The sequence below is a fragment of the Festucalex cinctus genome, chromosome 19, assembly GCF_051991245.1.
Source record: "Festucalex cinctus isolate MCC-2025b chromosome 19, RoL_Fcin_1.0, whole genome shotgun sequence".
Taxonomy (NCBI): domain Eukaryota; kingdom Metazoa; phylum Chordata; class Actinopteri; order Syngnathiformes; family Syngnathidae; genus Festucalex; species Festucalex cinctus.
Window position 1 is genome coordinate 8,322,384 of NC_135429.1, and position 25,525 is coordinate 8,347,908.

Sequence of the window (25,525 nt, forward strand, 5' to 3'; positions counted from 1 at the left end):
GAGAATTTGTCATGTTAATGGAATACGGTCACAATATTACAAGAACTAGAATAAATACGACTTTTTGGTTTAATTTAGCATCCCCATCCCCACAATAAAGTTTTCTTTTTAGAAAAATGGTATTAAAAATGAACATTTGTGACCTTTTATCCCACTTTATTTGCAATATTTTTTCTTAGAAAATACAACTTTATTCCTCGACGGTATGCTTTTGTTTTTTTTTGTTTTTTGACACTTGGAAATGTTCAGACTTTCTCACAAATGTACTTTTTTTTTTTACTTGAAAGTTTGCAACCATTAACTTGAAATTTTTTCCTCAAAAGTTTGATTTTTTTTTTTCCTCATAAACTTGTGACTTTTATCATAGAAAATTCAACTTATAAATGTGATAAATTTGCGGCGCTTTCGTTGAAATTTTGCAAATTTTCCTGAAAAGATTGTGATTTTTTCCCTCTCCTTTTGTAAAGATCTAAGACTGTTCATAAAGAATTTGTAGCTTTATTTCCTATTTAAAAAAAAAAAAAAAAAAAAAAAAAAAAAAAAAAAAAAAAAAAAAACCTGTCAAACAACTTTTTCACAGTAATCTTACGACAAAGACAGGGTGTGCACTATTTTTTCAAGGGGGGGAACAACTTTGTTCTTGTAATATAATTAGTTTATCTGAAGCAACATTACACATTATTGTCTTGTGACATTAAAACATCTATAGCATTACAATTTTCTCCCACAATTTCAACATTTTTTCTTTTCTCAGTGTGGCCCTAATACGAGTAAAGTTGGACACATAGCCGAAAAGAAAAAGGAAATCCAGTTTAATGTCTTAAAATAAAAATTTGAGCATGATTAATTTAATACTGTATGTGTATATAGTGTATATATGTCATTTTGTGACAAAACTGATAAGCATAAACACAATAATGTCAATGTACACATCATCAACAAATGAATTCAGGACAAAATAGCATTCTTCATTTTACACGGCGTTATGGGCAAAGCATAACGGCCATACATAGTGATCTGTGACCTAAGGTACAGTGTTCGTTCTCCACCATAGTCTTCACATACTCATTCATTCGGAAACCAAGGATGCACTAGATGGCTGTTTCATGTTGGACACAGTGATTGCAAATGAAAATAAAAACAGGTGGTGTGTGGGGGGGGGGGGGGGGGGAATAGTGCCTACTGGTGTCTCGTGATGTGGTTCAACTCCCCCCTCCTCTAACATGTGAAACTAAGGCATCACTTCACTTTCCTCACCTTCCGTTCTGTCTCTACAAGGCAAGTTGGATGACCAGCAGTTAACAATAACAGTCAAGCCATACTCTCTCTCACACGCACACAGTCACAAACACACACATGCACGCTTATTCACCACAGGCTCATAGCTTACAGGCTGGACACAGGTGGGGAGCAAGAGGGTGTCAGGTGGGGGCGAGGGGCTTCAAGCATTATCCAATCCCTGGAGAGAGTCCTGCCCTGGTTGGTCACGTGGGGGCAAAGTGACATGGCGCTGTGCCTTGTGCTAACCCTGCTCTGATACAAGATGGATTTTAGGGTGGTGGTGGTGCGTTAGGAAAGCGCGGGAGAAATTACTTTTGCGACAAACTTCTACAGCAGACAAGAACAAAACGAAGAAAACTGCAAAGTTTGGATTCTTTAAAAAAAAAAAAAGACTTGACAATGACATTTCTTTTTACTAAGGGGGCAGTGAAGTTGATTTTCCAAGACATTTGCTTCAATCCAAACTATCAAATAAGTAGAACCGTCTTTCTGTTTCATTCCCTAGAAAATGAATCAAACGTTGGTCCACAGCATTTAAACTGCTGACTTATTTGGAATTGAAAAAGACTACAAAGTACAGCTCGTTAGTGCCAGCAAACACTCAGAAAGTCTTGTTGCTAGCTGAAATGCAGCCAGAAAAGCATAGGTCAGCACAAAACAATTTAAATACGGAATCATTTCTGCAAGGATTAAATGATGAATGCAATCTGATGCTTTTGTGTGGATTTAGTTACTCATGCTAGCCGGTGAGTTAAATCAGCAGATGTATGGAGCATGCCCTAAAGTATGTTTTTGTTATTATAATTTTTTTTCCCTCCATTCTAAGTGATGCTTTTTGAGGGTTAGCATGGAGTTTGACATTTGACAAATTTGTACCACATTTTAAAGAATAAGCTTGTTTCCAACCGCAAGTTAGCTACCAAATGGCACCTAATCGTCATTGCGTATAAAGTATATTAAATGAAGAATATTGGCTGTCAAAGGGTTTTGGCTGGACTTTGTTAGCCAGGCTTGTAGCTGGTTGTTGCTCCATTGTTAGCATATCGTCGCGACAGTGGCATCCATTTTCCTAAAAATGCTTAATCATCGCTGTGTGTGCATCTTCATATATACGTTTCAGTTGTATGTACAAGGCTCATTGTTTTCACTTAAGGCAAGTGAAGCTCATTTGATTGTGTATTTGATGCGCAGTCAGCTGAGTTTCACACTTCAAGTCTTTTTGTTCGTTTCCACGCTAAAAAAAAAAAAAGAATTGTGGGAGTGCTTTTCTTTGATTTGTCTCTTCTGAGCGGGGTGGGAGGATAGGGGCAGTGGTCAGGATGCCTCCGAACCTTTACTATCACCTCAAGATCATTGAAAATGTGCAAGCTGCGAGCTGAGAACAGACTCGGGGAATAAAAGCAAAATGACATTCACAAAGCCTACAAATACCCCTTTTCATTTCAAATGGTCTCCTCCTCCTCCTCCTTCCGAGTTGCACTTTCTTCCTCTCTTTCTTGTCATTACTACAGTAGTGTGGCTGCCGTGCTATGAGCTACACGCAGCTCCGAGTCCGAGATGTTCCCAAACCATGCGGAAAGGCACTGCATCATCAGCCGTGACTCTCCTCACCTCCACCTTTTGAATCCCATCAGCTTGGATGGAGATCGACATGCATATTTCTCCCAATTGGAAGAGGAGGAGGATGATGATGATTGGGCGTTGCCACCCCCTCCCCCCGCGCGCGAGTGCAAACTAGTTCTGCATTGAATCAACAGTAATAAAACAGCATTAAAATGACATCAAGTAATCAAGTCTAAAAGAGAGGCTCGTCACGGCCTTCCTGATAAACATTCCTTTGTCCTTTCTGATAAGCCTCTGCTTGTTTAGATCCTTCTCCTCACGCTTGACTTGATCCTGGACACAGCAGTAGAGCCACACACATGGGGTGGGTTAGGGTGGGGTTGTGGGCTAGGGGTGTTGTTTGGTGGACTGGGCGGTGTCATGGTGTCAGCTTATCCAGACTGGACTGCACAGGTTGAGAAAACCTCCTGGATCCAAAGTTTGCTCGAGACCCGGGAGGGATTCCCCTCCATCCCTGATGATCAATGAAGAAGAAGTAGGGTGGCGCTTCCTGCGCCACAGCTTATCAGGCCTGGGGGAAATAGGGTGGGGTTGGGGCTTGAAGAGGAAGGAGAGCCATCATTTCACGAGCTTCTGTGCACCATTACAAACGTTCTGGTCTCCGTGGAAACAACGCAGGAGTCCACCATCCGCAACGTTCCGCGCCCTTTCAAACCTCCAAAAAGCAATAAGGCGGAGAAAAGCTTGGCTCACTTTTTCACCCAGACTCAACTCACCGGGGGTGTGGGGCGGATAGGTGGGATCTTGGGTGGGGGTTTAGGAGGTGTGCAAAAAAAAAAAAAAAAATCAAAAGGGGTACGGAGAAGGAGTGTCACAAGGCCACGGCGGTGCACGGGTGTTTGAGCTTGCAGGGCAGCACTCCTCGGTTGAGCTGGTAGAACTCCACCAGGTGGATCAGGTCGGTGAACTTAGTTGCGCCATCATCCAGGCTGAAGAACACCTGACCGTCTTCTTCACACTTCACGCCACAAAATGGAAGAGGACCGTTAGCAACACATGACAATGACATTCTAGGTGACTTTCAGTAATGAGCTCCTTTACTCGCAGCCATTTTCACTGACGCAACCACCTTCGCTCTCGGCTCTTTTGCTGGATTTTGACTTATTTTGCAAGGCCCACAGAATATTGTGCTATAAAAACACAGAACCTAGCAAAAGAAACATTAGAGTTTCTTCTTTCATCAGGAAAAAAAAAGTATATTTTTATCTGTTTCCATTTTGCAGCAATTATCATTAGAATATAGCTAAGCTTTATCATTATTCACAAATCTGTTTAGAATTGTGGGGAAACAGCTTGTTTTCAATGTGGGCCCTGGTTGCTCTCTTATACTATGCCACCTGCTGGCCGTTTTTGTAATTACTACCATTTTTTTCACCCGTTCACTGCAGTTGAGAGGTTGCATCAAAGCCTTCTGTGTGTGCTAGCATAAACAAAAATGTCTTTGGGACACTTAAAACATTTAAACTAGAACATATTTATATGTTTTGGGGAGCAAATGAGTTTGTGATGTGAGTTTACAGAATTGTAATGTTGGCCGGATCAAATGCTTCCGTGGGCTGTAAATACCCCTTTGGGTTCCACACTCTTGCTTTATATGGGAATATGTGTGTGCGAATGCTTAAGAAGCTCTTTTGGAAACTGTTCTTTAATATTAATTCCACCTCTCCCCCCCTCCCAAAAAAAACAAGAATTATTATTGGCCAAAATCAAGTCAAGAAAACAACTAAGGAGATAAGCTAAAAAATTGCGTTAGAACTGTCCAATAGTGCTGCGTCGTCAACTACGAGGAAGAATGCGGTTGTGTAAGTAACCATATTTGGTAACAGGTCAAAATGGATGCTATAAAGCAAGAGAACCATGCAAATTCTCCATGCCAGCCAACAAACAAAGGTAATAATCATCATGAAAACGTTTTAGGAAACCAATATATTGAAAAAGTTACCAAAGCACAACAACCATGTTCTAAATAGCTATGTAGCCTCAAGAAATCCACTTAAATTGGTGCAAAATAAGGCTTCAATTTGCTAGGGAGCATAACATTGTGCTCTGGAGCAATGGAAAAAGGATCATGTGATCTAATGAGTCCAGATGGACCATGTTCCAAAGTAATGGGCCGAGTATAAGGAGAGAGTCCAGTCCAGACCTTAATCCCGTAAGAATCTTTGGGATATGTCAGAGAAGATTTGTACACAGTGGTCCAACTCTCTTATCTTTCATACAAAAAAAATGAATGCAGCTCTGGATGGAAATGAATGTTGTGTGATTGCATAAGATTTGCCAGATGATGCCAAAAGGAAATGCTTGCTGTAATCAAAGCTAAAGGCGGTCCCTTGGCTGGCTTTTTGGCTGGCTAGTACTTTTTCCACATTACGCAACACTACTATGTCCATTTAGGAGCATTTAGAAAAAAATGAAACTCACTTGCCAGTTAAAACACAAATTAAGTTGTTGTTTTTTTCCCCCTTGATAGCGAGCATCCATGACTTGATTTACTTCTGAACGTAATAAACTACCTCTCTTTAGTAAAAATAAATAAATAAATAAAAAATACACTTCAAAATGAATGTAATTTTCCAACTTCCCCCTTAAAGCACATAGCACTTGATCTGATTTGACTGACCGGTAAAATTTGGAAGTGCTTGATCTTCTGGTGGTGGCACATGGTGAGCACGAAGGCCTTGGGGTTACTTTGACTGTCCCGCAACAGGAATAACCTAACAAAACACAAGAGAGAAGAGGAAAAGTTACAAGCAGCTACATGTGTTGACCGTGTGACCAATTATCTGTGGACGATTAACCCTGAAGCATTCTTGAAAATCAACATGGAATATGATATCGCCTTCAAAAGTATTGGAAAATTGAAGCTAATTTATTTCCTTTTACTTTTGAGTGCTTGCATCTGGATCGAAGATATAACCTTTTGTTTGAGCACGCCCATTTTTCTCATGAGCAAGAGTATTGGGATTCAAGGACGCATTTGCTGAGGAAGGACGCATCTGTACTTGCTCCTGCACTCGCTCGAGAATCTAACTACTTGTTGATTTTTGCATTGGGATTTTTAACTACATTGTTGCAGAATGCCTGGCGGAAAAAGAGCTGACGAGAATGAGGAGATAAAATCTACTCTTAAAAAACTCAGTGGAATGGTTGCCGAATTACTTGAAATGAAGAAGAGCATTGAGCCACTTCTTCGATCTACTCTTCTGGAAAGCCAGGAAATACAGCAATTGAAGACAGAGACACAGGAAAAAGATCGAAGCATTGTTGCCTTGGAACAAAAAGTGGATGATTTGGAACAAAATCTTCGGATTAACGACGTGATAGTCACAGGTATCGAGATCAAGCCGCGCCGTGGCCCTTTGAGAGCTGCGGCTAGGACGAGCACGGAAGATTCTGACCAATCTTCAGGGAACGAGACTGTGGAACAGCAAGTGACACTTCAACTCAGAGATTTGGGATTAACTGTTGACCCTGCGAACATTCAGATGTGCTTTTCGCTTCCAACTGGAGGGACACGGCCACCGGTAGTTCTGATCAGGTTTGTTGACAGAAAGAAAAAGATTGCTCTTCTGAGAGACCGTCACAAGCTTCGTGGGAAACATGTCTACATCAACGAAAACCTCACCAAACGAAATGCTGACATCGCCAAAAAGGCTCGACAAATGAGAAAGAATGGACTTATCGAAAGCACGTGGACAAAAGACTGCCGAATTTTTATTCAAACTAAAGAAAACTCTGGTCAACTAAAAACACGAATCGTGAAAGGAGCTGAGGAATTGGCAGCGCTTGAGAGACAACAGTAATTCACAATATCACAACAACAACAACAACACTAAGTACCCAAAGCTGGAGTTGTACATGTAGCTTGCTGACTTTGCCAAGGCTAACTCTTGTTTATACACCTGCATTGATAACATGTATTGCTGTTCCCGTTTGAATTTAAATATTGTCTGGCTCGAATTCCGTTTGGACATTTGTTGTAACAGTCAAGGCTACATGATAAGGCTGTATTGTGGCTACAATGAAACTGCTGTCAATACGCATAACGGGGTTGGTGGTCTGGTTCCTGGAATGCGGCTGGCGTGGGCCGCTCTGCTGGGTGAGCTCGGCTCGGCAGCGCACAGGAGTCATCAGATCGACAACGTGCAAGCAACCAGTGGTGCTACCTGACCAGAATCGAGGCGCTTGAATCGCAGTGGGCAGAATGCAAGCCGATCTACTCTTCTGGAAAGCACAACATGTGTGAAAGCTGATCCGAGGTCAGCGAAGACCCTACTGGTGAAAGAGAAGAATTGCGCTTGCCTTGGCTGCTCGCCTGGCGGGGTGGGCCTGCTGGTGGCGTCTGGGGACCGACTCACCAGTTCCAAATGATTGGGACTAGCCACAATCTACACACGGACATTCAAGATGAACTGAGCGAGCAGTGTCTGGGATAGTATGGGATGGATAACGATAAAAATTAATGACTATTCTAAATAATGTATATGATTGATGCGTTATAGTAATGGGTCGATGGGGACGGGTCTCGAATAAGCTTCGGCTTCTACCCGTCAGCCCTTCTTTCGGATGTCAATGTTGCAAATGATGTGATGTGATCGATGTAAACTGTAATGTGTCCGAAAGGAAAAAATGAATAAACTAAACTAAACTAAACTAAATAAGTTTTGTCATTTGCAATTACAGGTGGAATCAACTTGAAAGCAAGAGAGCAGCCTATAAATGACTTGGGTTTTTTTTGGGGGGGGGGGAATGGTGAAGCTGGCAGCAGATGGAAAATCAATCAGAGCCCTTACACATGCATTGGCCACAACCAATGCAACCTTTCCGGATGCCCCGAAGAAGTAAAGAAACCACCGGTGTACTAAATAACAGACGTCAAAAGTAGACCTAGCTGAACAGTAGTTGACAATTGAAAAAAAGTTGCAAGGAAAGACACTCCGAGATGTTAGTGATATCAGCAAGAACCTCCAGGAGGCAGGATGGAAGACATTGAAGATAGATAACCAAATAAAATGATAACTAAATAAAACATTTGTGATGCACTTTGTCATTAGATTAGCCAGCGAACCTAATGTTGGATAAGTGAGCAGCGCAATTGCATTTCCACAACTACGCAATCTTACCCGTCCACTTGGCCTTGTTGTATGATCATTTTGTGGGCTTCTTCTCTCATGATGCGACCGTGAAACCAAACCTGTGTCCGGTGGATGACTGGTAAACACACAACAGACACACATCAGCCCACCGTAATAAACCACTGCTACACGCTTGTACAAGTGCGGCATTGGTGTGCACCTGTGCTCAGAGAGGACGGGTGCAGGGGCGACGGGCTACCCAGGACATTCATACGCTGACTCCGCTTCTTCATGAAATCATCAGAATGACAATGAATTGGCATCCAACAGAACAAATGGGAGATGATTTCATTTCATTCCCCTTCCTTTGCCTTACCCTCCATGTCTGTCCCTCCTCCAGGGCGGCACTTTGGGCCTCCACGGGGTTGTCGATGACACGGCCAGTCCGTCCCGAGAAGTCCATCGCCACCAGGGAGTTCTCGGACACGCTTCGCTGTTGGGGGACGAGGCAGGGTTGAGGAAAAGGTTAGGGTGGGAGTGGTGGTACGGGTTGGCGGAGGGTGACGGAAGGTGGGGGTGTGAAGTGAGAGGGGGAGGGGGGGCGGTACTAAGGTCAGAGGTCTAACAAGCCAGACACACTCACTGGGGCATGACAAATCCTGTCTGCACAGAGACCCACTTCAGTCCTCTCCCAAATCGCACACGACCCCCTTGGCTTACTGGCCTTGCTGCTGGAATCATTTTAATCGACGACGACTACTTTCGATTTGAAAAGACACAAGTTTCCTGTCACGCACACAAGTTGGAAAAAAACTGTAAGTTCTGTGTGCAATTCAAAAATCTACCTAATCTAATTCGGATTTTCAACCTGAAATGGTGGTACCACTTTACTAACCTCTTACTGTTAAAAAAAAACATTTGCAAACTAATTAATAACCTAAATTAATATTCCAGCCCTGCGATTGGCTGGCAGCCAGTTCAGGGTGTACCCTGCCTACTGCCCGGAACCAGCTGGGATAGGCTCCAGCACCCCCGTGACCACTGTGAGGAGCAAGCGGTTCAAAAAATGGATGGATGGATGGATGTTCCAGCCATTGTTTTTTGTTTTGTTTTATCTCCAGCTAGGGCGAGGCACGTGAAATGAAGTGAACGGCTCTGCAATTCATCAGCCAATTAATGGTTCAGTGTGCTGGCTGAGTGGAGAATTAGCATTAGCGTTAGCATGCCGGTATGGAGATGATGTCACCGAGCAGATCCTCACCACAGGCGTGGAGAAATGCGAGAGGTTTGTCTTCCTCTGCTGTGGGACGCTGTAGCTCTTATACAGGACAAGGCCATACTATGAAGACAAGAGAAGAGAAAGGATTAATGCAGGCAGGTGAATGAAAATAGAAAAATATCATCATCAAAAGTACACTGGCTTTAGTGCAGCCTTATAACAGTCAATCGGGTACCTTTAGAAGTCTGAAGGCAGTCATCCAGCAGGTTCTGCTCTGCTCATCTTCAGCACACAACATCTTCAGCTCCTTACAGTCACCCCTCGCTTTACTGGGCTGCAAGAGAAGAACAGCAGTAACATACTGTGTGACTTCAACAGTGCAGTGAGCCTAATTGGGATGGAGAGATACCCACCTCCCACTTATCTATTAATTATGACATTATGATTCTTGCATTTTTCACGCAAAATAATGCTGACAAAAATGAGAAAAAAAAGTGGGAATTTTAACAGTTTTTCCACAAAACTTCTAATTAACAAAAACTAAATATCTGAAAAACATGACATTAATATGAATATTAGGTGCAATATTCTAGCTTTCAGCGTCTCTGTTTGCGACATACACATTATAAATAAATTAGTCTGCAAAATCCCTCCAGTTCTGTACCACAAAGCTTTGTCAACATGGGACTGAATGACTTGACCAGTGGCATTCAACACTGTCATTTCCATAAACTGACAAAAGGCATTTATGACATCTATCCATAAGGAAACAAATAATCATTTCTCCCAACCAGGAATAGTAAGGTAATGATAATGATGAATTTAAATATACAAAAGACAATACACAAAACTGGTGTCATGGTAGGGTAAGGAACAAAAATGATTTTTTTTTTTTTTAAATGGTGCATCAATTTTTTTTTTAACATTTAATGTGGCTCTCAGAGAACTTTTGAAACTAAAATGGTCCCTGCTATGTAAGATTCATAACACGCGTTTTGAGATAATTATCTTTATCAAACATTTTTTTTACCTTACATAAGCAAATAAATAAATAAGTAAATAAATAAATAAATAAATAAAAGCCTCATAATTAATTGCAATAATCAGGGATTCATTAATTATTAAAATGACATAATGTCCAGAGGCACAATATTTTTGTTGTTGTTTTTAACATGTAGTCAGTATCCAATTGTAAACCACTGGTATTATATATACTATGCAAAGTATTTTAAGTATTTTTCTGTAGCTTTGTTGCTCCAGAATTACATTAAAGATTGAATAAAGTTCTAATGTTATCATCAAGTACATCAATTTTCAAGTTCACCAACCTCGGCTTTACTTTACAGGTGCCCTTAAAATTTCAATTTAGTCGAACCATCTGTGGCTGTTCGCCATCCTTTATTTAGCTGCCAAAAAAATGTGTGTTTTTTTTACATGTTACTCATTCTACGCAACAGCCTGAGCTTTGCATTCTTCAACTCTTAAGAGTTGATTGCAAGAGAGGCCTGCAAACTTTCTCAGGCGGCAGTTGTCACCTCAGAGAGTTCACAAGGGGAGTGAAGGAGATTTGGTTACACCCTCGAGCATTTATTGTACGCGCACAATGCGGCGTTACACTCTTATAGCAGACGAGCGTCGCCGTGCAGGCTTTTGTCCACTTTCTTCCCCAGCAGCGATGTGGACCTGCCAGCTCCTCGCGATGAATTAATTCATGTAACCATAGCAACAATACAGCCACCACCCGTCAAGTAAAATCCCTAACCCAATTCTGCGCTGTCACCCCCGCTGACAGCATCTGACATGACGGTCGCCTAGCGTGCGTGTGCATGAGCGTGCGTGCGTGTAAATGAGTTGAGGGGGTGCGGAGGGGGGTTGATTGGGTAGATTCTCTGTACCATCCTGGCTTATCCCATTGGGCTTATCCCAGATCAGCAGGTGACCCACCACAGATAACTCCCGGAGTGGGACACACAGTGCTGAGTGTGTGTTTGAACCCCTGCTGGGTGGTTTTAACCCCTGTGTCCTCTGACCCACACGCCCTAACACACATTACATGCAGAGGTGACACAGGTGCAGGGTTATTATAGTTTGGGCATTTCATTTCGTTTTGAGTTTTGTTTGATAGTTTTCATTAGTTTTCAGGGCGGTTCTGTTAGTTTTTATTAGTTTTAGTTATTTAAAAATAGTTTTAGTTCGCTTCAGTGTTAGTTTTCACTATAAAAAAAAAAAAAAAAGTATGTTAGTTGTATGCAATATTTAATGAACAAAAAAGTAACACATTTCTTACCTAGCGTTGTATTTCGGCTGAGTTAAATGAAAAAGCAGGAAAACTGAGCCATCAGAGCCAAAAGTCAAGCTGGAAAATGTGTCGCCTAGATGTTGTCACTTCTGTGTGACACACTTTCAAGCGTCCTTATTCCGCTTCATATAGAAATAAATGTACTTAAAATCACATTTAAAAATCATCTCAAAAGGCTCATGAATGAAATTAATTACCAAAGACTAAAACAAAGGACTTTTTTGCTATAATTAGCGTTTTAGTTTGTTTTGTAAACATACAATTTAGTTTTTGTTCTTTTTCTTTTTTTTTTTAAACATTTTAATTTTTTCGTCAATGAAATTGTTTTATTTTTCTTTATTTTAGTTTTACGTGAACTAAAATAACATTGTACAGGTGCATCTGTGGACGGCACGGTGAATGGCTGGTTATCACATCCGCCTCCCAGTACTGTGGACTCGGGTTCGAGTTCAGGCTCTGGTCTTCCTGGGTGGAGTTTGCATGTTCTCCCTGTGCCTGCGTGGGTCTTCTCCGGGTACTCCGGTCTCCTCCCACATTCCAAAGACATGCTTGGCAGGTTAATTGGGCACTCCGAATTGTCCCTAGGTGTGCTTGTGTGTGTGTGTGTGTGGATGGTTGTTCGTCTCTGTGTGCCCTGCGATTGGCTGGCAACCAGATCAAGGTGTACCCCGTCTACTGCCCATAGCCAGCTGTGATAGGCTCCAGCACCACCCGCAACCCTTGTGAGGAGCAAGCGGTTCATAAAATGGATGGATGGAAGGTGCATCTGTTAAAAAGGTCTTTTTACAACATTTCACAAGTGCCAGTAACTCAGAGAAAGGGGGTGGAATCCAGTTTTGTCCGTTTTGTGGCACCATGTTCACTAATGAATTAGCTAGCATTAGTTAGCAGCAGATTGAAACATGCTATGTTGCAGTGTTTTCTCTTGTGTATGTGTTACCTTGATGGAGAACTGGTAGTCTGTAGGGGCATTGTGTAGTTTTCTGCCGGTGATAATGGTGAAGATGTTGCTGTCGTCCAGATCAGACAACAGTTGCAGGTGTCGGGGCTCCTGTTCCGTCAAGGGAAAATGATGCTTTGTTACAATATCAGAAACACATTATCACACATTAAAGTAGTTCAAAATCTATTGGGAATGTTGCACCTCACATGAAGGACATCACCTGTGGGGTAATGCTGATAATAATGTTGCCATGTCAAGTATTGACTTCATTTGTCATATTTAAAAATAGAGCGAAATGTGTACTCTGCATTTAACCCATCCCTGAGGAGCCACAAGGGCAGCAAACGCGTCACATGGCTGGGGACGGTATCCAGATCCTGTGTCAGCACCTTGGTCAAGGGAACTTACTGGAAACTGACCTTTCTAACCAGGGATCTTCCTGCTGTGAGGCAGCCGTGCTAACCACTCTTTCACCATGCCAGTAAAAGTGAATCATGTTTCAAATTAAACCTGGGAGTGGTGGAAGACTATGCATTCCGATGGGATACAATTATCCTCGATTATAATGTCAATCAAAACTGAGCACTGCCAGATAGCTCTCGCATTGGGTTTTATTCGATTACTGACGAGTGCCTTTGCTGCGATATAAATTACCTTGGATGTTCCTTTAGTAGAGAAGTAGAGGCCAGAGCGTCGCAAGAACATGTAGAGCTTCTTCCAAGACTTGCGTCCAGGTTCCTTCACGTACAGATAGCCCTGAATCTCTGGACAGCTGCTTGAGTTCAGGAAGTTCTGCAAGCAAAACACAGAATAAGCTTGACTGGGAACAGAATGCAGCAACAGCAATACCTTTGTGTCAGAAAATAATGAAAGATGGCATTTTCTATATTCCTAAATGTGTTGCTGTAGCACCAGCAGGCAAATGTAATTAGCAGATTGCAATGACTCTGCATGAATGTTCATGCATATTTTTAGACAACAGATGTCCTTGTCACCGCCTTCAGGAGGAGAGGAGACATTTTTTACTGGTTTCAAGCCGCTCAAGGACGGGATTTTGGGTTTTCCAATGAAAGCAAGGGGTTAGATATCGATTCGGTTGCACGTGCAGCACTTTGTTTGCATGTCTGCACCATGTCATCTCTCCTTACCTGTAAGAGCTGTGATTGAGGGATTGTGCCATCAGACTCCTGACACCAAGCCACCATCTGCTCTGGAAAAAAGTTCTGCATGGAAAAAAACAGAGAGAGAGAGAGAGAGAGAGAGAGAGAGAGAGAGAGAGAGAGAGAGAGAGAGAGAGAGAGAGAGAGAGAGAGAGAGAGAGAGAGAGAGAGAGAGAGAGAGAGAGAGAGAGAGAGAGAGAGAGAGAGAGAGAGAGAGAGAGAGAGAGAGAGAGAGAGAGAGAGAGAGAGAGACGGCATAAGTAAGAGAGGCACTGGAAACCACTTAGAGTATGCACAAGCTGTTGGGGGTTATGCTTCCCCATGTAGAATACATCTCTCCATTGTTGTGTGCGTGCATGTGCGTGTGTGTGACGAGCACAAGGACTCCGAGGCAAGTGGTCAGGGTGAGAGAGGCAGATAAAGAAATTGAGAGAGCGCAAGAGAGAGCAGCCACTCGAGCCTCAGAGTAGATGCAGTATGATCTCACCCGCTGATGTAATCCCCTTTAGCCAGCAGTGCCACTCTGAGTGTGATTGACAGGCTGCGGCCGGCGCTCTGGTGTTTTAGTGCGCTCATTACCACAGAGCTGAGGTCACCTGCTGGCTCCGACACACACCTAAATCACCACGGCAATAATGTCACCGTAAAGCTGGCATGTCACGTAGTGCGGCGGCCCCATGCCGAGTCCACATCAGCACATCAGCTAGAGAAGCCACGCCAGGATGGCCCGAATTGATGTGAGCGCCGTCTAAGTTTGAGATTTCGTCTACTTCAAATAAGCAAAAGCACTTTGTGTGAAAACATTTGGGCACATTAATCCAAAAGATTAAGAAAGACATTATTTCATTCTATTTAGGTTGAAGATTTAGTGAATTTGGAAACTTAACATAGGAGCCAAGAGGAATTTATGTGAAAAAACTAGGAATTCACAAAATTGAGGGGGTGCGGAGGGGGGCTAGCTCTTCATAGAGTGTGAGAAATATCATTCATGCAAGTACAGATGAATATTGAAACACCCATATGGAGTTAGAATCATGCCAAAACCCCGTAAACACAAAAAACGTGACCTACGTACACAACGAAGCATATCTTCAATTCTTCATACATATATATATATATATATATATATATATATATATATATATATATATATATATATATATATATATATATATATATATATATATATATATATATATGAATTACGAGAGTAAAACATATTATTGTTTTAGGCTACTGCGATTGGTTGGCAACCAGTCCAGGGTGTCCCCCGCCTACTGCCCAGAGCCAGCTGAGATAGGCGCCAGCAGCCCCCGCGACCCTTGTGAGGAATAAGCGGTCAAGAAAATGGATGGATGGATGGATGTTTTAGGCTAGGAAAACCAGATAAATGCACTGTATAGTCATGTCATTGTGTTTCTACAAAAAAAAAAAAAAAAAAAAAAAAAAGACGGGTTTTTTTTCTTTGTCTTGTGTAATTTGTCAGACAGTCATGTCCAGGTAATCCCCCAAGTTTGAATTGAGGCAACTGGACTGAATCTGTCATCTTTCTATGATATTTATTTATTTTTTTTTCCCAAAAAGTCACTTACTTAGATTAGACTAAATATTAGATTAGACTAACTTGTGCCTTCAATTTGTTTACCATTATATACTTTTTAACAATAAACTGAGTTTCAAAGCATTAAGTCATTGAAAAAAATGACCAGCATGAAGTATAAAACTATAGTTCAATGTACTGGATGTTAACAAGGGATTTGGTGGGGAAAAAAATTTGTAAAGTATATTGAAAGTGAGGAAAAATAAGATATTCTGCCAAAATTAGAGAGTAGAAATAAAGATGGGTAAAAACACTTTCTATTTGCTTTAGTAGGCCACGTGAATTGATGTAGCGGGCCCGGATCTGTCTACCGGGTCATGAATTTGACACCTATGGTCTAAATGGACCACGTTGTTAACCTGCAGAAGACTTGACATTAGCGGAAAATCACCCCATTAGGAAAATATTTACGTTTTGAGAATGAAACTTACTTCTTTGAACTAATGGACATCAACTGTGATTTAAATAGTTTCTATAAACCTCATCCTTTTAATTTAATATATGTATACTGTAGTTGTCAGAAAGGAGGGCGAATAAACCCAAAATGTTATGAACCTCTGCGGCACCAACCAGAAAATTATGGTGAAATAATTTGCGTATGTGTGCAGGGCTGCGTGCTAAAGCGAAGCAGTCACAGAAAGGTCAACACAGGGATGCGAGAGACTCACCAGGGGGTTCCTGAAGAATTCATATTTGGCATAGTTCTTCCTGAAGAGGAATTTGCTGTCGCTGCTCATGGAAGCTTGAACCTGAACCACCAGCTCGTGGTCCTCCAGGCATCTCTCTGCCACCGGGAATACACGGACAGACAGACAGACGGCCAGTGTGAATCACAGTGTTATCCTTGAATTGTCCGCTGGGAGCTTGTGAGGTACACTACGATACAAAAATGCGTTCATACTAGTCTAGCATTATTTATGACTTTGGGAGGTGAATCTGCCCTTGTTCATTTAAATATTTTTTTATTTTCTTTAAAAACGATGGAGCTCTTTTATGTGCAATGCAAATAAGATTTTTGCTTCCCACATTATTGTCCTTACCCAATGATATAATAAGAGGAGAAGAGTTTAACTGAGTAACAGCAGCAAGAAGAAAAGAGGCACTGTGAGGCGGGGTGGGGGGAGGAAAGCGAAGGTGGAGGGGAGGGAAAGAAGTGGCAAGAGATGGTGAGGGGGGGAGGGAGTTAGTGGGGGAGGGTTTGGCGGTGTGGGCATTGCAGGAAGATGATGTCATCTATTTGGGCTGATTGCCGAGAGCAGAGCAGAGGAGCCATAAGCAAAGTGCACCGAGCCCGCAGACGAGCGAACATTAAAAGCTCGCGCAGGCCTAACGTGATCACTGTAGTGTACATATGTGTGTCTGAGTGTGTGTGTTTTAATGTGGAGGGTATATAATCTAAAAAAAATGAATTGTGACAGGACGTTCTACGGACACATGCACAAGCAGGCTTCAGCCACAATTCTTCTCCCCACAGTCTTGCACACGTCTTATTATCAAACACACACACACAAACGGCTGCATGCTAAAAATGAATGTGGCAGCAACGCATGGGTGGAAATGTTTGACCTCCGTTGTGTGTGTGAGTGAGCAAGCGGGGGAATTTCCTATGGAGGTTTAAGTGCAGAGCGATTGGCCAGCCGTGCTAGGGGCTCGTCCGACAGAGATCCACGATTGGTTCCTCGCAACTCTGGTATGACGCTTTAGTCCAGGCCTCTCCGCATGCACCCCCCCGTTCCCTCTTTTTTTCTCTCCGTCGCTCCCTCTTTTTGCTGCCTTTTTTTTCCTTCCCTCCTTCCCTCCCTCCGTCGGCTCACCTCACATTCCATCTCTCCAGTGCCCTTTTTTTTTTCCAGCAACGCAGATGAAGCAGCAATGCACAAAGCGAGCCTTTGACTCTAAAAATATAAGTCTGGGAGTGGGAAAGCCTCACGGTGGACAAAGACGGACCCGGAAAAAAGAAGCTAAGTACAGCTTTAAAAGCATATGCTGTGAAAATCAATGTTGTTTTTGTTATCTCTCCTTTTCTGTTGTTATTGGAGGGAGGAAGAAGCGTGTGTTTGGGGAGCAGAAAAGCGCTTAATCCTGCTAGCGCGACCACCTCCTCGAGACGTATAGAAGGCATACAAACACTTGTGCCATGCTCAAGTGAACGCACACTACTGAGAGCATACACGAGAATATCCCCACCCACGCTGACACACGCTCAAGCCACCATAACGTATGTGTTTTTGTATTACAGCCTGTAAATGGGGCTTGATTTCATCAGGCATGTTAAAGCTTGGAGGGCTTACAAATGTATAAATCCAATTGGTGGAAAGTAGCACATTGCTGCAGTGCATTACTATTTGTGTGTATGGGTAAATATCATGTATCCATGTAAAGTGCATGATTAAAGCGTTAACTGTATAAAAAAAAACAAAAAAAACCCATTGTAATTACAATACGAACTTAGGGTCGAGACCGAAACCGGGTCGCAAAGAAAATGTTGTAAGCTGCTTTACTGTTTCTGGCAGGCCAGATAACTTTAGTTATAATACATTGTTTTAAATAATAATATATCAAATTTGTATAGCACTTTTCTTAATACACAAAAACTAGATGTCAATGTTAAAGCAATATATTATTTTAGTAAATTAGGGTACTAGTAACGAACTGCATTTTGGGTGATATTCTGATATTGAGAAATCCCGCCTGAGATTATGTATTAAAGTTGAATTCCTTCACAAAAGACTATATATTCAAATAAATGGTAAAAGATTATGCTTACCAAGGCCAAGGATGGGGTGGTGCTCCACCAGCGTCCAGGCGTTGTCGTCCACACAATGGCTCTTGTAGACCAGGAGCTGGCACACGTCTCTGGCCGTCATGTCCGCCGGGATCTCCACCACTTTGCCAGCCCCATCCTCACTCCACACCTTCACTATCTGAAAACACAAACGGGCCATGGTCACGTTTGTCGCAGGCTGCAAGAAGTCCTGCGACAGTGGGACGGCGGGCGGCACGGCCTAAGCCGCTTTTCAGGAAAATTCGACTGTAAGAAAAGGAAGGACGGATCGGATTCGGAACGTCCATTTACCTCCATCGCCACGTTCTTTGTCAAGTCCATCCTTAAAGTCCCGCTCAGTTTCCTCTCCAACAGGAGAGTTTCTTTAAAAAAAAAAAAAAAAAAACGCAGCAAAGTCCCGGAAACTGGCGCCTGCACGCTGGGTTCAGCCCTTTTGTCCACGGCTCAACCAAACTCCCTCACACGCACATCCCCGGATATGCATGTAAACTTGCTTGCGCACATCGCACGGTGACGTGTTTTTTGCCGCGCCGACACCGAGGGCGAGAGGGAAAAAGTAGAAAATATTCACAGTTGGAGGACATTTTGATTATGTCCTTAAAAATGCCACCACTGGGAGCAGCAAGCGGGCACAGTTCAAAGCCCAAATACCGCCCATTGTTGCGCCATTTTGAACCATTTCAGCCAAGCGCCCAAAGCGACATTTAAACTGGCTGTAATTTTGCCTGAGAGTGTGTTTGCTTCCACAGATAACCACAGAGCAGCTGCTTCACACCACTCCATCTGCACATTCACACAAAAAAGCCCTTCGCTCTCGCATGCAGCGCCGAACACGAACGCATGCAATAAATATGAGCGCCAGAAAGTGCTTCAAAACCACAGCGGCGACGCACATTAGGTCAAAGAGAAGGCGTTACATGTTTGCATGGTTGTGTGTGTGTGTGCATGCTCGCACACCTACGTACTTCACATCCTGCGCCTAAAGCAGGCGTTCTGCTCGCAAACTCTGCTTGCCCCGCACTGCACACAAAGCAAGCGGGAGCAACTGTTGAAAATGACATGAAACAAGAAACAAAAAGAGCCAACGGACGACCCGGGAGATCAAGCCGAACAACGGCACCGCCATTCGCAAATGTGCGGGGCGGCGAAAATGGCACACAACACCAGAAGCACCATCACGGCGTCGCTGCGAGAGCCTCCGAACACGAGCAAGGGAGGAAAAAATAAATAAATAAAAAATAAATAAATAAAAAAAACGTCACAGTGCTCCCTGCCCCTTCTGAAACCAGAAGACTCCCTCCTCTCCTCCCACCTCCGCCACCCCCCCAATAAAAAAGTGATTTCATGACGTGTGACTTTTTGTTTGAGAAAAGTTTGTGAAACATCGACAGGGGAGGGAAACGGAAAGCAGAAGGGGTCTTGATCGCTGCACTTTGCCAACCGCGCACACACGCACCGTGTTAAAGACACACTCACATGCACATCCAGAAAAAAAAGACTGAAACACAATGCAACTCTCTTACCTCCACGGCCTGAAAGAGGCAACAGTCTGGAGAGCAGGATGGCATTTTCACACTGAGACGCTCTCCAGTGACACAGAGAGAGAGGCAGAGCGAGGGAGGGGGGAGGAAAAGAAGTCAGGAAGAGGGAGGGAGGGGCTGACTGGCAAGGAGAACACAAGAGAGGTAAGAGCCAAGGGGGCAAGCGTGGAGGAAGAGGAGGGAGGAAGTGACAGAGGAAGGACGAGAGACGGCTAACTCGCGGCGAGGTTGGGATAGTGACGCCGAGGGCTGTGAACCGCCGCCGCCAACCGCTACATCCACCGATCGCGCTCCTCCCGCCTACTTCTCCCCTTCCTCCTCCTCGCGTAGGATTAACCCAGTGTGGGATTTTTTTAAAAACGGTGAGCTGCTACCTGTCACGTACCCAACACTCGTCACCGGGGTTACTTACAAATCGCCACCGATCCACCCTTTCCACACTGTCAGCTTCTTTTAATGACCCAACACACTCACATATACAGGGCTTAATGTATTGAAGTACAAAGCCAATCACAGTACACTCACTTCCCTCACGCTCTGCCTGCCAGGTTTTAATTTCCACCCCCTCCCCTTCCTACTATCCTCTTCCCTCTCAACAGCTGTGTGTGAAATATTATGCTGGGGAGGTTAGCGGCAGAGCAACATGTGTAACGGTGCGCTCGTGCTTCCAGGCGATGAGGTGGTTGATTTGAAGCAATATGGATCAAGCGCCGCTCTGGCTTGGTTGGGGGGGGTCTAGGGAGGGGTAGAAGAGGGAGGAGGGCAGGCGGTTGCTCAGCAAATCTGCCCAGGCCCGAGGAGAGGCAGCGAATGGGGGGTTGAGGGGGAGACGAGGAGGTAGAGAGGGAGGGCTGAGAGCGAGTACAGAAAGGAGAGCAATGGTGGAATGTCAGTAATGCAATACTGAGTCATAATCAGGCTCATGTGTAGCGTGCGGGCCAACACAGCTGGCCCCTAATACGGTGTGCATGAGAAGTGAGAGCCAAACGAGGAAGAGCGAATTTAAACCAAGACGACTTTATTTTATTTTATTTTATTTTTATTTTTTTTAGTTCTTACTTCCTTCTCTTGCACCAGTTTTGCAGCCTTCTGAGCTGCAGTAGACAACACGGACTGTTTATGTATGCGTGTGTAGGAGGGTCATGCATGTTCAAGCATGAGGATGAATATACTTTCTCACTACCGTTCTGCTTTTCATTTAACAACCTCGACCTTTAAGACACTTGGAAATAGTTGTGAAAGGTAAAACTTTACAAGATGAAATGAAGTCCCCGAGTCGCTCTCTTCCCCGCCCCTCCCCCACTGCCCTACCCCGCTCCACCAGAGGGTTAGGGTGTGCAACGGTTATTGGTCTCCTTGTCAACACACACAAACACAAAGTGGGCTTGGACCATCTTGGATTTGAAGGGTCACGGACAGACACCTGCGTGCATGCAAACAAAAGAACACACATGACCGTATGTACAGGGTCAGAGGTCAAACTGAATAATCTGCACGCGGGTCAGGACTACTTGGCCAAAAAGGTTTATGGGCCCCTAAACCTATCAGGCTATTTGCAAACTCACAAACACACAGTAAAGCAGTTGTTCTAAAGCTGGGCAGATCTCATCCACAGTGACAATAAAAGTACAACTTGTAAAAGAAATCTCAATTCAGTTGTAGCCGAGGGAGGAGGAGGCGGCGGCGGCAAGGGCGTTTATCTGCAGATGCAATCTTTTTACGTAACATAAGAGCACAATGATGGATTCTCTCCTCTCCGCATGGCAATAGAAAAATCTACAAAAGTGCATCTATGATGGAATTAGAGGGAGATTGTCAGCTGACCGACCATTAGTTGCTGCCCTGAGGTTTATTTCCAATGTACTTGGATTCCAATGCTTGCAATCATGAGCTCAAAAAGAATCCAATGTTTAGAGCCTAATACTTTAAGATATTAAATTACGGCACACAGAGAAAAACTCTGTTCTTATCGCTAAGAACGGGGTGGGGGGCTTCAGCTCATCTGCAAGGACTTATGCTTTAGAGTTGGAGGGAATAGGTTTGAGTCCGCAAAATGGTAGTTGTTGGTGCCCTTGAGCAAGGCATTGTCTGCAACCTCCTCATCCCCAACCCGCATGCTTTGTGCACCTCTTGCATGTGGAATCTCGCCGAGCATGTAGTGATCAAACATCTACTCTTTTGTTAGTTCCTCAACCAATTGGTATGAAACATTTGTGGATATTTGTTCCCAAATAAGCGGTCCGTCGGATACGCTAGTAAAAAGTAAGCCCCGCAGGGAAGCAAAAAGCGTAAAAAAAAAAAAAAAAAAAAAAAAAAAAAAAAAAAAAAAAAACCACCAACGTCTTTTGACAGCTTCTTCAGAAAGGGGAAAATCCCAAATGAGACAGAATAAGAAGTGCCTTCAACTTCCAGGGAAAAGCCCCCTCTGCGTAATATGCGGACAGGCAAATGAGATAATTGAGCCTTCAAAACTGCCCCCAAAAAAACATTGAATACCAATTCCAACGTCCTATCTTTGTAAAGCGGGGTTTTATGCAATGACGGCAACACAACCAAATCACGCAGTAGACTTGACTTAAGTAACACAAATTGGATGTCATTAACTCGCTCAAAGAAGAGAAACAAATGCAGGTTTACAACTACAGCAATTACCGTGAGCATAATGGTGTGTTGTAGTTTTAATTTTTGATTTGTTCATCTGCCAGTATGTCAAAAAGTTTGGCTACCGCTGATTTAGGGTAGGTTTCAATGACAATAACAGAGTAGCTTCTTCTGAATAGTCTTTTTTGGCATATGAATGATACATACAAGCAAGTTTTCAGATTTTGAAACGTCATTGTCTTATAAACGAACACCAACAATGGTTGGGTGCTGTGCTGTATGGTTTATGCTGGATACCACACGCTAAGTGCTAGTCTGAGGCGAGGACTTCCCTCGTCGGCCGTACCGCCCCATGTCTTTCATGTCTGTGAGTTGTTGGGTTTCAAAGCAGACTGAGTTGATTAGCTCAGCAGACAAGCCAAACTCAATTTCACCTCGCCAGAGGGCCAACACAAAGCCTGAGTGTCTCACCTCGCCGCGACCTGCCACTCACTCGGCACACACGCAAAAAAAAAAAAAAAAAAAAAAAAAAAGTCGAATATACTGATGGATGCGTATCAGCATCACTTCTCTTCTATGTTCATCTCCACTTCATCAATAGTCGTGTGGTTTCAACTGATTTAGCATGGTTTTTTTTTTATTAACAAGTTTTACATTTCATATAAGGGGCGTGGCAGTGCAAATAAGAAATAAAAAAAAAAGCATGAAATTTGGTATCTCAAGATCGGTATCAAGCGTCTTCCAAATGTGAATAAAAATCGGCAAGAACTGTAAATGTACCTTGGTGTTTGGCTGTCATGAAAAATACTATACAGTTGCAATGTATCTTGTTACTTCTACTTGTTTTGTAATAATTATTATTTTGCACGAATGCCCCAAATCCGGCCCAACATCATCCTAATATGTCAACCGTTGGTGTATACTGTATACACACAAATCAAATGTGTGCTCTCAGTCCAGACTAAAATAGTCTCAATTACAGAAAAGGAAAACACACAACATGGCAAATGTCATATGATGATAAAACTCTTTTAAGTACCCTAAATGCCCACTCAAGTCTCTTTACTTATCACATTCTAAATATGAGTTGGACTATAACAAAACGGCTGAATCAGTTTATGGAAAAGTTGTGGCAAGATGTCAAGGTCCAAAAACATTACAGACTTGGCCCAGAATCAGAAGTGCTAAGCCAAGTCAATCATTCTATCAATCACCAAATTCCATTAAAGACATGAACTCACACACTACAAGCAGGTAGGTGACTGAATTGCCAATGGCAGTAAAGCACCTTGATCCGCATTAGAATCCACAGTGACGTCGTATCTCCCTAACAATAGAGCTCACACTTCCATGTCATTATAAGCTTATGCTGGAGAACCGGCTCTCTCTGCAATCATTGCACGCACACAACACACACACATGCACACGCACACTCGTGCACCTGATCTGATTGCAGCGGGTCAGCAGACCTTTGCGTGCAGGGGAACATCAGCTGACCGCAGACAAAAGCAGGGGAAGAAGTCCTCACCACAAGGAGAGAATGACTCAGCACTCAGATGCCGTGACATTGTCGCAATAAATACTGACATCACACCATGTTTCAGGTGATAAAGCTTCTGTAGGTGGTCACAACTTTGTGCTAACAACAATCCAGCAAGTGATATGGCTCCTAAAATATGCTGCATGACAACATAGAGAAGCACTGACTGGAGATGTCTTCTGGAAGACCAAGCAAATGTTTCCTCTTTGTCATTTCTTTAGTTAATTTTAACACTCTTGCTAGATTCTCCTTTTTCCACAAATGGCGTTGAATTTCTAGATAAATAAGTCCACCTCGTCTCTCCTATTCACTCGCACAACAATAGTGGTAAGGAAGATCTAATTCCCTGGTGGACAAAAGATCTTCAACTCCAATGTGGCGTCAGCAAGCAATGAGGGAAAGGCTTCAACGGGCACATTAATGGTTCAAAAATAAAGACAATCGGGTAGACTCAGATTCTACTGGAGTAACTGTTATATTGACTGTTCTACCGTTCCTCTTAGCAAAATAACAGTTTTCCCAGTGGTAAAAGCGTAGCTGTGGGATAAACATGTTCTCTACTGAATAATGCTTGTAAAGTAATGCAGTCTCCGTGCTCGCTAATAAAAGCATGAATTAGATACAGTCTGCAACCGGATGCTCAAGTTGAACAATTGTGCCGTATCGTGACAAATTTCTGCGAGGCAGTAGCTACAAAATTGATATTTACACTATGGCACGGCCATAACTCAAGCGATGGTTCAGGTTGACGAATGCGCAAGATTAAATCACATTGGGGTATTCCCTGGAGCGTATGTCCAAAATCTACACAAGTTGTCACGTTATGTTGCTCATGGTGGGCTGCTCATAATACCCAGAGGACAAATCCATTTATGTTATTAGCAACGATGCAGACCATAAACCTGTCATGTCACGCATATACTCGGGTATACTTATAGTATAATAACATAAGCTGATAATATGAGCTGTGTATCTCAGTGAGAAAGACTGAAGATTAGTGTAGAATGTTCAGATTCCAGCAGAACAGCTGAAGGGAGCAACTGTGAGAGCGATCCTGTGATTTAAAAAAAAAAAAAAAAAAAATGCCAACGCAAATACAATGCAAACTGTAGACCAACGCACGGTCAGCTGCACCGTTGTTTAAGATGTACTCAACTCATTCCTACGATCGAAAGCCTACTCGGCATCGAGCCCGACTCACGTGCGTGCATATATGTCCGCGCATCAACGCAACCAACTTGTCTCCACGAGCACATTATACAACACTGCATGCCAACATCTGGAGTTCTCACTGTGACGCTGACTTGTCGCAATTGAGTGATTTGATCAGTGAAGGACACTATCCAAAGACTGGACTTGGTTCATTTTAAGCTTTAACTATCATTAAAACACATGATGGTTCCAGGGAGGGAGGCCAGAGGAGAAGCGAGCACATTGCTTTTGCACACAAAAAACAACCCATGATGCACGCATGCAAGTGGGTTATCAAGAGTCAATCAGGATGGATTTACAATATGTGGTTAAAGTTCCACAATTCCACTTTTTGGGGCAAAATCACAACCATGGAACCTTAAGAGAGAGAGAGAAAAAAAATACATACTGTACTGAGATAAGCCGAGATGGTGGATCGAAATCCGAGATGAACTGGATATGCCAATGCGACTGCACCATGGAGGACATATCGGAATTAGCATGTCAGTTACCGTCATCAAAACACAGCGATCGTTGATGAACACACAGTTGTATAGACACCCCCCTGTAAATAAAAACTACAACAAAATAAAATATGGACCATTATATAAGATAAGTTCAGAGATGCAGAATCATTTGATTATTAGCCAAGAAAATTATTGCAAAC

The 25,525-nt window shown here is 43.1% G+C and overlaps 1 protein-coding gene across 5 annotated transcripts in view; it reads right to left on the minus strand.

Moving 5' to 3' along the window:
• Positions 1 to 543: 543 nt before the first annotated feature.
• Positions 544 to 25,525, minus strand: part of LOC144007193 (growth factor receptor-bound protein 10-like) — a 39,991-nt gene continuing 15,009 nt past the window's right edge. For 3 of the 5 annotated variants that reach the window (XM_077506598.1, XM_077506596.1, XM_077506599.1), the window contains 12 exons: positions 17,968 to 18,124; positions 15,869 to 15,984; positions 13,589 to 13,663; positions 13,095 to 13,232; positions 12,438 to 12,548; positions 9,434 to 9,532; positions 9,241 to 9,318; positions 8,356 to 8,472; positions 8,200 to 8,266; positions 8,028 to 8,115; positions 5,525 to 5,618; positions 544 to 3,862 (listed from right to left, as the gene is read on the minus strand). In XM_077506598.1, the coding sequence (XP_077362724.1) occupies positions 3,716 to 3,862; positions 5,525 to 5,618; positions 8,028 to 8,115; positions 8,200 to 8,266; positions 8,356 to 8,472; positions 9,241 to 9,318; positions 9,434 to 9,532; positions 12,438 to 12,548; positions 13,095 to 13,232; positions 13,589 to 13,663; positions 15,869 to 15,984; positions 17,968 to 18,124 (1,287 nt within the window). In that variant the 3' untranslated portion in view covers positions 544 to 3,715. Of the gene's footprint in view, positions 3,863 to 5,524; positions 5,619 to 8,027; positions 8,116 to 8,199; positions 8,267 to 8,355; positions 8,473 to 9,240; positions 9,319 to 9,433; positions 9,533 to 12,437; positions 12,549 to 13,094; positions 13,233 to 13,588; positions 13,664 to 15,868; positions 15,985 to 17,967; positions 18,125 to 18,276; positions 19,223 to 19,508; positions 19,945 to 25,525 lie in introns of those variants that run through there. The other 2 variants (XM_077506600.1, XM_077506601.1) reach the window with 2 other exon arrangements.